Source organism: Rhinolophus hipposideros (assembly GCF_964194185.1).
Source record: "Rhinolophus hipposideros genome assembly, chromosome: 1".
NCBI lineage: Eukaryota > Metazoa > Chordata > Mammalia > Chiroptera > Rhinolophidae > Rhinolophus > Rhinolophus hipposideros.
Genome location: NC_138047.1, coordinates 47,539,967 through 47,553,630, shown reverse-complemented (window position 1 = coordinate 47,553,630; position 13,664 = coordinate 47,539,967). Strand labels below are relative to the sequence as shown.

Sequence of the window (13,664 nt, the reverse complement as noted above, 5' to 3'; positions counted from 1 at the left end):
ATCTGTACGATGGTGTGTAACTGCAGTAGGTTATCGTTGACCAGGGGAAATGTGTGCTTGACGTTAGTTGCAAATCGAATCCAAGGATTCGAGTTTAGGTCTGTATGACAGCTGCCTTTTAAACTTCTTGTCAGACCTTTATTGTCAACTTTTGATTATTCACAAAATGAGCACAATCCAATGAATTTAAATATTATACCAAATGTGTGTAAGCTAAAGAGGTTCCTGTTAGTATCATTTATTAAAATGGTGTCATAAACTACTAAAATGAGTTTTCCAAATCCAGAGCCAAAAGTTGTGCACACTAAATCAAATATATTTCTTAACTTATCCATAGAGTCATATGCACAATTTATTATATTGTTAAAGTACACAAAGGAATACTTGCTATACTCTTTGTTCTACATAATTAAGCTAAAACTTCTAGTTTAACTCTCACAATGTTTCTTCCATTGAAAATCATGACCAGGCCACGGTTAATCCTCTCTTGCCAAATGTAAATATATTTGTCTTGTACAGTAGATATATAAATGATTATCAAGTTTCTTCTCAGGGAACCAAAAATTTCCAAACTTGGAACTGTATGGCAAAACTATGGTAAAAAAGAATAAACACTGAAATTTAGTGAATATTCATTAATCTCTCTTCTCCCTTCTCCTATCCAGCCAAGTATTGCTAAGTACCACTGAAATAAATGAAAAATGTAAAGAAGAATGGAGAAGAATGAGTAAGGGAATGAGTAATCCACAAATGGATAAATTAAATTCTGAATTCTGAATAATCAAGAGTTACTCAAAAAAAAAAAAAAGTTACTCCAAAATCAACTAGACACCTCTTATTATTCTTTATTTTTCATTCTGCCATTTTAATGTTCTTATAATATTAGTGTTTCCCATCGTTTAATATTATGGAATAACATTTGAAAAAATGCTAGAAGGTAATCACAGCAAGGGAAATTTATTACTTTTGCAGCTTTTCTCAAATTAATCTGCTTTTTTGATAAAACCCAAACTTTTTAATGTAAAAATACTATTTTCATCACGTTTAAAATTATAAGTCTATGCTGAAATATAGTTTTCATCATTAGAATTGACTTGGGGTATTAGTTAACATTACATGTGGTCATGATAAAATATGTATAATAATCATACAGGTGACACACTTAACACTTTGTCTAGCTATAAAATTTCCTACATAGAAAAAGGAAATGAGAAAAATAGCTGAGATTGTATTATTTCCATTGTTTCAAAAATTATTATACATAGAGCAGTAACTGCATCATTACATGTAGAATGTTTTAATTTTGTTCAAATTTCTCTGAAATTATAACTGCAAAATTAGTAATTTAATATGTACTTTAAGAAGTAAAATGGTAATTGTTAGAAATCATAAAAGTGTGAGACAAACTATTTAAAAGAAAATCTTTTAATGCTTTTACCAATATTAGAATAAAGTTATTAACCTTTACTAAAAACATTTTTAATACCATTTTAATTCTCGTTTGTAATATCATTACAAATATTACAAAGCTCTGAACCAGTGTTTTTCTATGGTCAACTTATTTTCAGAGAATGAAGTTATATTTAAATATAATGTAAAAATAAGTTAAGAGAGTGTAAATAAAAATAAGTTGAACCAGGGATTTGATACCAGTTAGACAAATCAACCAAGAGTTGGAATATGGAGCACACTTACACACACACACACACACACACACACACATTAATGTTTTAATTAATGTTTAATTAATTTATTTAATTAATTTAATTAATGTTTTAAGTGTGTGTACACTTCAGATTAATGTTTTGGAACTGGATATGCAAAGTCCATGCTGTTTGAGTGGGAAAACATATAAATTCTTCTTTTTTCCAGGCCTTACTGGTTATTTCAAAAGTCTCATTCCAAATAATTGGATTAGCCATATGAATTGTGAAATTTAAGTACATTTATATCACAGCAGTACTTTCCAACGTGGCTTTGTCAGAATCACCTATGATAAAACATACTTTTCAAAACTTCATTTCAATTATTAATTATTTAAATTCTACAGTAGAGATTGATTGTTTTAGGTTAAGAAATGTCCTGACTTAGGGTCCAAAGCATGTTAATGAGTAACCATGAATACCTGCATCTACACAAGTCTTCATAATTCAAAAGTTACATTTGGAAATATGATATTATTTAGCCCAGAACTGAAATATCTATGAAGTATAGATAGGGTTCATAACTTCAGTCAAAGAAGTAGGTGTTCAGTTTTCTTCATTATCTTCTTCTTTTAGAATTTTGGATATTTGATGTTATATCTATAGAGTTCTCATTTTACAGCTGAATAAATAATTGCATGTAATTTGAAGTACTTCCCTCAAAACCATCTTAGTAGTGAGAAACTAAAAGAGTATGGACTGTGGTGTCACATTCCTGGTTTTAGTCCGAGCTCTGCTACCAAGTGTCTATGTTATCTAACCAACTAATTTAAATTCTCTAAGACTCCTTTTCTTCATCCATAAAAGGAGATTAGCAAAAATGTGTATCACAGGGTTATAGACTTTTCTGACATGTAGGAAGAAGACATCTTAATTGCCCGTTATTTTTATGTTCAGTACAATGGTGCTCAACCTGGGGAGATCTTGCTACTCAGGACATTTGGCAAGGTCTGGAGACATTTTTGTCTTGTCACAACAAAGGGCCAGAGGTGGTGCAGCACATCTGGTATTTAATGGGTAGAAGCCAGGGATGCTGCTAGATATTCTACAATGCACAAGATGACCCCTACAACAAAGAATTATTCATCCCATATTGTGAACAGGGGGAAGGCTGAAAAATTCTGATTTAGTTGAAAAGAGATGAAATTAAACTCAAGCCTCTTTTATCCCTGTGTTAGTCTGTAGCTAGCTATTTTTATTCTATTTTGTAACTAATAATAGTGATTTTGTTTCAAAATGCATTTTTACTAGTTTTTAAGTTTTGCTGATGATTGTCTTCCACGCCTACCATTATTATTATTTCTATATCGTACTCTGGTCTCTTGAAACTATGATAATTTCTAAGTTTAATGTTCAATATTCACATTCTAAGAAAGCAATATGTTTCCATCATAACTATCAATTGTTTCTTGTTTAGCTACTTGCCATTTGCTAAATGTCTCATAAGAAATTAAAAAAAAAAAACATAGAAAGAAACCTAAGGTATTACTTAAAGAAATAATTACTTCCAATGCCAATACATAGAAAGCCTAAATACCCACTTATTTAAATTCAATCCTCTGGTAATTAAGAGATGTCTTTTAGTTTCCAAATCTATTTAATTCTACATGTACTGTTTCTAATGCTATTGTGTTCCATTCTATAAAATTCTAAGACAATCTAAAATTAATACACTAATTTAATGAAAAATATTCTACTTGCAGCATAACATGTTCAATAAAGTAATTAAAGAAATCTAGTATGGTGGCTTTGTCATTTAAAGATGTTGAATTCTTTATGGTATTTGTTTCCTATAATGTTATTTGCTAAACATACCTGAGTCATTATATTTGCCAAATACATACTTTATGTGTATAGATATCCTGACTATCATGTGAAATAACATTTTAAAACCATCGGCACTGGCCATGAGCTCCATAATATGCTGTTAGATTTGAAATCTAAACATTTGTAATTTCCTTTTGCATAATAAGATGTTTAAAAGAAACAATATGAAAATATCTTTTTTGAAAAGACTTTTTGATAGCATGTAAAAAAAGTCTTCCAGAATGCTGTATATGCCAATGGCCTGGACTTTGTTTGGCGAAGAAAGCAAGCTCTGGTACTTTGTGTCCGAAGTGAAAAATAAAATATTTCAAAGTGTTATAAGAGTAATGTAATAGTGATTATCCCCTAAATACATATGTTATATAAAATGTACTGACTGAGTCATTTGAAGAATTTGGTCTTCGATTGCTGTTAGCAAAGAAAAAAAAATGTGTGTTCATATTGTAGGTCCATATTTTCAAAACTGTTCAATAAAATTGTACCCTTTAATTTACATATTTATTGGTAAGCATATGTATTTTTTCACCACTCTGTTCCACCAACATAATGATGTCCAAAAAAAAGGAGTTGAATATATATGATAGCACTCTCTTCATTTTAAATAATTCTTTGACTGCAAACTGATTTCAAGGTACAATTTTGGAGACTGCCTTTGAAAATTGGACACTCTGTCTAAATTGAGATTGTATCTCATTAGTTTCTGCAAAATATTTGCCTCTTTGCCAGCGTGAAATTTTGAGGTGTGCTACAAATTGAATCAATACATACATCCAACGTGTGCTTTCTTCATACAGGGATTTGAGACGACTTGGAGTGACTCTTGTCGGTCACCAGAAGAAGATCATGAACAGCCTTCAAGAAATGAAGGTGCAGCTGGTAAATGGGATGGTGCCAGTGTAACTTAATTTTAATGTCACTTCGTCAAGTGAATGATTCTGCACTTTGTAAACAAGCCCTGAGATTTATTTTAACAAAAGAGAGGGGGCGGGGAAGGGAAAACTCAGTGATATCTAAATCTTCTGAGAGCATTTCTTTCAGCCATAGAATTTGTAATCAGTGTTTTACTAAAATCTCCTTACCGTCCTCTGTCTTCATTTTTTATGAAGCAAATATTATCTGCATGGAATAAAAATACAAGGTTAAACATTATCTTATGTGACAGCAACAAAATCCTTCCCACTACAAAATTTTATACATGAAATAATATATAACTAGACACAGCACCTTTATAGACTGATTTAAGGCAGCCCCTTTCAAAACTTCCAATAATCTACTTGAAAGGAAAAGTTTTATAGCCATTTGTGGGCTAACAAAAGCTGTAATTTACTGAAGTTTACTTCAAGTCTTAATTGTCTGCATAAGTTTATTGAAGAGCAATATTGTCAGATAATTTCTTAATAGATACCTTCTTTTGTAATTTTAAACTGCTGTTACACAGCATTAAGTTATAGAAACTAGTGTATAAACATGTTGCTTGGTCAAGGACAAGTACAATACAGGGTGTGTATTTATTTTGTGTGTGTTACAAAATTTACTTTCGGTTGCTCTTCTGGAAACTATAAGATAATAAATGTGTATATACTGTATAATTTGCTGTACACCCAAGAATCAATTTAAGTTGGAGTTTTGTGTACGTAGGTGCACATGTGTTCATCACCATTCTGCTTGCATTTTTAATAGTGTTTTAATTTTAGCAGCATACAGGCACACGCGTTTCAGAATGCAATATGAATAGGAGGAATAGGGAAACAGTAAAACAAAATTTAACAGAAGCTTGTGTTTTTTTCCCCTCTCGTTTCCAAAAGCTACTAAATCTCTTTATTCACTAATAGGAAATGTCTATAAGTTCAAATCCCCTTAGTTTTTAAAAAACACTTTGTGATATTTGTGACAATGCAGTTCTTCTAGCCATTAATCTTGCAACCCTGTAAGAAATTTCACCTCTCTGAGTCCCAGAAAATATCTTGTCAAGTAAAGTTGACACCAACGGGGATGTTTTCAGCAGGATGTAAAAGGATTTAACTGTGCAAACTTCTGTTAATATTAAATCCAATCCAGGCACATAGCAGTAAGCATTACCCCTAAGTTTTAATCCTTTGTAACCATTTTCCCTGTGGCTCACCTCTAGAAATTCTGATACTAAGGCAGCAATGGAATGATGACAAATATATGCATTTCCTTCAGAATGTTCTCCGTTTCAAAGCTTGACAAGTTATATTTATTGATGTCTTTCTATTAATATGGAAATTTCATCTTGTATTTAGTTATAACAAATTGAATTTCTTTTGATGAACCATCCAAAGTATTATTTAATTGGCCTTATTGAGGAATATATGTCCTATGTATATGCTATATATCACACTTGGTGAAGACTGACCTTTGTGGTACCAATTACACAGTTTATTAGAATTTGAACAAAACTGAGCTCCTTGTTAAAATAAGCAATTTTTGGTATTCCTACACTTTATAGAAATCATGTAATGATGTGATTATTAAAGGAGCACAGCATTTAAACAAGAGTGCCTACTCATGATTATCAAATAGTTTATCAAATAGAGTAGCCTGGATTAAAGAAATCCACAGAAAATATACCTGCATTATATTAGTGGTACTTCCTTTCTCTTTCCCAAGATGCTGGTTCAGTTGAATGTTAGCACATAAAAGAATACACTTTCCGGAAATAAATACTTTCTACCATTCCCACATTTTACTAAAGTAGTGAAGTAGCATGTTGCCAAAGAACATGGACAAAATAAAAAAATAAAGAAAAGAAGAAAAGACAGAGTTCTAAAGAATTTTCAAGTGATATATTAACTTCTGTCTAATTAGGACTATAACAACTTATTAAGTCTATACTGTACAATGGTTCCACACAAACTATGTTTCACATATGCTATGGTTTAGTAAAATTTCCTGAGAAAATAGAGAGAGGTTGATTTAACAAGTAAGCAAGCACCACCATTATTAAAATTGCATTTGATCATTTCAAGAAACACAAAATTAACTAAATTCCTTTTGTACAAAATAATTTGAGATTGTGTTGCACTTCATTGAATTTTGTAAAAACAAACAAATCTAAGTGATAAAGTAACAATTGAGAAACTTCAAAGTAAGAATAGACTTACTGATTTAAAAGAGAAACTAACAAATTTTAGAGCTGAGCTAACCACATTAGTTACATGTAAGCAAGATATTTCCGAAATTGTTTTCCAGTTTTCTATGCTCAAAGATGATTGAAAGGTTAAGATAAAGTACATCTCAGTGATTAGAATTTGAAGTAACAATGTAGATTTCCACTTTTTCACAAAAGAACATTATACGCTAATTCGGATCAAACTTATTTGCTTCTTTTGTAATCTTGGTGTTTATTTTGGAAGGTAAATCCAGATGAGTGTTAGACACATAGCTTTCATCCATATCTAACTTTGGTTGAGAATTTGTAAGAAATGTCAGTATGATTTTAGGAGGAATAAAGAGGCTTTCAAATAAGATGTTCTCTCCCATAAAGAGGAAAGAATTCCTTTCTGAAATATTTATTCACTACTGGATATGTCACCAATTGGGAAGTGCCAATCTCATCTATAAATGTGAGAAATGGAACAAAGAAAAGGAAGAAGCTTTTGTGAAATGCATGAGGCAGAACCCAGGGCAAGGTTTGACAAATCTTGATTGTGTGATTTCTTATCCTTTTGGTTCATTTTGTCATCCGCCAGACAACCAAAAATAAAACACAGACTCAATAATTTTAGCACAAAAGATAGATTTGTCAAACGACACATAATGAAATTGTAACTACCAGCAGCAACGCTTTTAGGGCATGAGTCTTTCTCAGTGTTGAACTTTGAAAACTAGGGATAAACAGGGAGTGATTTTCAACTTACCAATACCATTGAGGTGACTCAATTAGTACGTTTATCAATCATAATTTGTTTTCTTAATCTTGCCATTTACTCACATGTAAAACATACCGTAAAATCAGTTGTTCTTCTTGGCCATTGAAAAGTATGAATTGTATGTAAAAATGTAAAAATTTTGAGTTTCTCACTAAAAAAAAAATAATGTGCATGGTCTTTTATTTCTTGTACTTTAATCAGCAAATCAGTGTTTTAAAGTTATAGGATTACTGTAAAAATTATATTCCAGTATTTTATGTAAACTTAAATGTGGCCAGCATTGTTAGTTTCAGAGTTGCCAAAAGTTAAGAACATCCTTAATTCAATTTGTAAAAAAAGTTTTAACCAGTGTGCAATGGTGAAGAAACAGTTTCATATCTCAAGTTTAAAATGACAAATTAATATCAGTTGAACACTTTTGTGTTTGCATGTCTGCTATTTAATCTCTGTGTGAAAGATAAAGATTTTTTTTGTTTGTTTAATACCATTCTTTCGCCTATTTAAAGTGGGTTCTCAGAAGCACAAGCAGAGATATTTACCCATGGAAGACATGTTTTGGCTGTAATTGTGTGTTGGATAGCAAATACTATTTGAGTCAGATGTTAGAAATTCACTAGATGTATAATGTTGCCGAGTAGAATAAAATCCTTTTCTCATTTTGTTCTTTCTAAAAATAAGAAAAAAGAAAGCTAAGTCTGATAATGTCTTTGTTTATGTCCTGCCAGATGTTTAACCTCAAAGTAAATACAAAGTAGGTACAATACGATGATGATGATAATGAACAAACAATCAAAGCACTACTTTTATTTGAAATTAATAACTGAATAAGGCATCATTTTTTCAACTCTGTAGCACAGCGGCTTACATGGAATATTTTTCTCCATTATGATGTTAATTATATAATAATGTATAAAAGGAGAAGTAGATAAAAACTTTCTGTTCATTTGTGGATTTATGACAGTCTTGACACATAAATGATCGAATGTTCTTATTCAAAATGACCACATAATTATTGCTTCAGAGAAGACACCATTGTCTTTAAAAAAAACAAGAGTATATTTATAATAATCAAATGTCATTTGTTTCTTCTAAATGTAAGTGAAAAAAATGGAAGGTGGCAAAATATGTTATGTTTATTAAGGCTAAGCTATATTAACAGAAGTTTCAGTGGTCAACATTAGTTGTGAATCTTTAGACTCCTATAGTTTTACAATTAACTATTTAAAATTATATAAATTTCATTTATAGTAGTCTGAGAATAAAACTTAGACTCACTCATTGTTAATATGTTTATTAAAATCTCTTAGTTTCATGCTGTTCAGAAGCAGTTCTATAGCATATCTTATTTTATGCTAGGCATCATGATATCTGAAGTCCCTGCCTCAATGTTAATTCAAGGAAGGATTAGCATTTCTGTATTTTTCCCTATTTGAAGCTCTATGTGCATTTGATTTGTGTACATGTTTTTGTAGTGTAAGATATAAAATTTTATATTTTTTCAAAAAATAAAAAATCCCTTTGAATACATTTAAATCCGATTGTCATGCTTGACCCTCCCCAGGAGATTTTAAACTAATAGCTTTGTATAATGATTTCAGTTAGTTCTAATGAAAATGTGGGAATTTCCTATGCTAAATATTTAAAATGCTATCTGCATCCATTTTTCTCAAAGACATATGAATCTTTGAATTCTTTTGCAACTAGAGTTTGACACTGAGACTGTAGGATCTGAGCATAATTATGTGAAACCTAATTAGACGTTGATTTGTAACACTGTAATGCAACGTTACTTGAACAACAACAAAACACACACACACACACACAAAATAAAAAACACAGGAGACTATGTGTACACTCTGCAAAAAAAGATCTTCTTCTGACCGTCATTAGCTGGTCATCTTCTCATCGCCAATCATCTGCTTATGGCACAGAATGGAGGACTTGCATTGTTACCGGCAGGGGTGTCATTGTGTACAAACACTCCCTATTCTGTCTGTATTGTGTCATATTGGTCTCCTTTTGTAAAGAGCATAGCAAACAATCTGCTGTATTCAAGGAAATGAATCATATTGTATTTTGTTGTATTTACACTGATAAGAAGTGACATCACATGCCTATGAAAATAATCTATAACTTCCTTGTCTATGCATAAAATCACTTTGACAAGGGCTATATCATGTGATATTTTTGTGGGTATTCTCGTGTAAAACTTCTGAGTTCTTTGTCAGCAAGTGAACTATTCTTGCTGTTGCTTTACTACAGAGATAAATATTCTATGATAAAATGGATTTTTCCCCAATCCTATGGACACTCTTGACAAGACAAAAGGGTAAAAATTCAACATTTAATAAGCATGCACTAATTCTGTATTAGAACTTTTTACTCTTACCTTTGAGACAAATTTTATTGTCTCCGCTTTACTGATTAGGAAACCATGACTCAATGCTACTAAGAATTGCCCAAGCCTGACTGTTCTTTAAAGGCACATTTATTTGAGACCAAACCCATAAACCACTGTTGACCATGCTATCTGGATATGGAAACATTTAGGCCAATCTTCTCATTTACTTGAGTCAGAGACTGAAGGTAAGGGAGAAAAAATATTTTGCACATTTCGCAAAACAAAGTGTAAACCTTGGGTGACAACCAGGGTCTGATTACATTTCGAACATATTTGGTTTTCAGAATAAGACAAATGTTGGGAGTCAAAAATTGTTTTTTTGTTTGTGATCCTTCCACTGAACAGCAGCACTGTCTAATTCAGTATATATTTCTAGTGTATGTCATACTTTTCTCAACTAAAAGCTCAAGAAATTGCAATGAATATCTATGACTTATTTCCAGTTTTGATGCCTGAATTTTAGTTATGGAACTTTGAAATCTACAGGTGATTCACTAGCAAATTGTTACCAAATGTAAAGTAAGTTGATATTCATAAAAATCCACAGTAGCCATTCCAACCAAGCAGATTTTTATATAAAATAGTAAATGTGATTTTACTTAAATAGTAAATTGAAATAAAGTTGACAGAAATGCTGCAATGTAGATAAAGGTTTTAATTTTTAACAGCTAAAGTTACTCTTAAATTATCTCTATTTTTTTTGAAAGCTGATTATGGAAAGTATTAATGTGTTGTGTTCAAGTTAATTTCAATTTGAAAGTTCTTGGTGATTCTAAGTTTCCAGAAAGGAAAATTTTTCATTTAATTTTTACAACCATCTTTAAGTGAGACATTTATCCTGTTTGTGTTTGTTTGTTTGTTTGTTTGTTTGTTTTGAACAAAGGTAGAAAAGAGAAAAGGAGACTAGGATAATATGCAAAGCTAAGTGACTTTCCTGAGGTCACATAACTCATTGAAATATCCCCTCTCTTTTAAAGTTAACCCTTCTGCCTCTGAGTTCCAGATGATGTTCTCCTACCTGCTTTGGAATCTATTCTATCAATTGTTTCTGCTCTTGAGTATCCTCAACTGTCATTTTCCATGGATCCCTTCACCTCATCTTGCACATCTACATGAGGGAGTACGTAACACGTGATTGTCTGGAGCCAGCCTGTCAAATCCTGCTCTGTCACTTAATAGGTGTGTGAACTCAGGCAAACCATTTGACCTACCTGCCTTCAGATACCCTATCTATTAAATGAGGAAATAATATGGCTGTTATGAGAATCTAAGAATATATACAAAAAGAGTGAAAGTAGTGCCTACCACATAGTAATTCTTTTGTAAATAGTACTTATGTTTATATACACTACTCTACCATTTCTTATATGTCAAAACATATAAAAGAGTTGCCTGAAATTACCTCTTCTTCTCATTCATTTTACTGCAGTCTTTGCACTCATTCTATACTTATTCACAACTTTCAAACACATAAAATTGAATACAATTTTAATATATTCTCTTACAATGTGTATGTAAGCCAGCTTCAATAGTCACTATGTTTCCCTGAAAATAAGACCTCACCAGAAAATAAACCCTAGCTTATGATTTTTCAGGATGACATCCCCTGAACTTAAGCCCTAATGGGTCTTTTGGAGCAAACCTTAATATAGGACCGGGTCTTATTTTCAGGGAAACACAGTATGAACTCAATACTAATCTTGTTCGGTTTCTGTACATAACCCTCCCAGATTGAAACAAAAAAAAAGCCCATATATTTTATCATTTCATAAATAAATATTTCAGTGTGAATCTCTAAAATAGAGGGATTATTTTTAAATACAATCATAATACTATTGCACTACCTAAACCTTCACAATCTTTCAAAATATTTTCAAATGTCTAGTGTTCTTTTATCAAATATTTTTTTGTTTACAGTTCACTTGACTCAATATACAAATGTTCCCTTTATTTCCTGTAAATTGGCAATTGGACTCAGATTCAGGTGAATCAGATTCAGGTTTGACTTTAAGAATCCATCGTAGGTAGTTTTGTGTCCTTGCAGCAGTACACACTTCAAGCTATTTTTTATTAGTTTCAGGTGTACAAAACAATATAATAGTTAGACATTAATATCAAACTATCTTTCCGTAATGTTAATAGTAATTGATGCTTTTTGCCAAATCATTCATTAATCATTTCAAAATTGTAACTTTCGTCATTCTTTCTTCATTTAATTTCTCTGCTTCACACTACTTCTATAAAGACTAATTTCCTTTCATCAACTATTTAGTTACTCTTAGGTAGAGTATATATAGACAAAGCAAAACACTTGATTGGTGTTATTTTTTCTGTCATATTTAAAAGTGATTAAATTGCCAAATGGCCCATATCTGTCTCTTGGCTCTTATTGTCATATTCCACTGGCCTTCTTTCCTCATTTCCTCTAATCTCACTTTGACTAATGTCTTAACAGCATTAAAAGGGCCCTCTTGATATTTTGTGTTCCTTAAATATCATTATCCCCACCTTTCTTGGCATCTAATAATTCAATTTTCCCTGCTTTTCCAATTTCTGACCATTTATTCTCAGTGATTTCCACTATTTTGCTTTCCTTTTAAATGCTAAATTGCTAGGATTGCATCATTAGTAGTTTTCCCATGCCATGATACATGTTTTCCTTTGGAAATCTCATCAACTCAGAAGTCTTCAATTATCATATATATGAGAATGGGATTCCATACTGAATCTCTAATGCCCATCTTTTCCCCTGAAATATAGCTACATGTGAATGAAATTCTACTGAAGATCTCTTAATTTGCTGTGTTGTAGGCATTTTAAAATAAGCATATCCCTAACTGACCTCATCTTCAAAACAACTTATATCTTCTCCCATACTTCCAGTAGAGTATATTACCTTACATATAGTTAACAATGGTAGATACCCAAAATTTGTATTTTAAATTTCCTTTGTCCTCATCTCCGTGTAAAACTTGTCATAAAATTGTATTAAGTTTCACACAGAATATGTTTCCCAGATATATTATTAGCAAATGTGGAAAAATAAAAAAAAGCCAAAGCTAACACTGAGTAGGAAACACAGCCTAGAAAATTAAACATATCACCCAGAACCAAGAATACACTCTTTCTTGATGTTTTATTTTATGTATTTTTAAGGGGAATTTAATAGCAATCCTATACCAGTTAGCAATAAATTATAAAATTATGTAACATTTTATCAAAAATATTTGCCAACTAGTATAATTTTGGACCATGAAAGAAAAAATTAGAAAGCATCAGGTTGCTGATCCTTTTTCCAAATAAACAGATATGCCCCAGACAGTGCCCCTAATTATGTCAACAAATAAGTTGGCTTGGGTTAAGCTGAAAATAAATTTTTAAAGATAATAAAAATTTAGTCACTGTCATTTGAAAGGGTAAGTCTTGAACATTTACATTCTGATATAAGGATAAAATAAAATGATTTACTGAATGCTCCCTGGAGTGATAACTGTCCTAATGATATCAGACCAAAAAGCAAATGTTTTTCAATCATTCTTCTATTTTCTACAAATATGTGCAACACAATTATGATGACTACTGATATGAAAGGTAATATTTCAGAAATGTGCAGCCTGTGTTTCAGGACAAATATATTGCAGACTTCTCAGTCTTTTGCTTTGTTAATGCTGAGGAAGGGGCAAGGAATTATGATCTAATTTTTGTGGTGAAGCCCAGGTCTTTTGCAGGATTGGCTGAATGTTCCACATGATTAATCATAAGCTGTCCCTTCATTCCTGCCAAAGCATGATCCTGATTGTAATTTTACTTAAATTACATGTGGGACCATATGGACCAAAA

At 31.5% G+C, this 13,664-nt stretch overlaps 1 protein-coding gene across 9 annotated transcripts in view; it reads left to right on the top strand.

The window, feature by feature from the left end:
• The window catches only part of EPHA5 (EPH receptor A5), a 366,730-nt gene extending 357,780 nt beyond the window's left edge, over positions 1-8,950 (top strand). For all 9 annotated transcript variants that reach the window (XM_081026671.1, XM_081026670.1, XM_081026667.1 and 6 more), the window contains one exon: positions 4,325-8,950. In XM_081026671.1, the coding sequence (XP_080882797.1) occupies positions 4,325-4,430 (106 nt within the window). In that variant the 3' untranslated portion in view covers positions 4,431-8,950. The remainder of the gene's footprint in view (positions 1-4,324) is intronic.
• The last annotated feature ends 4,714 nt before the right edge of the window (positions 8,951-13,664 follow it).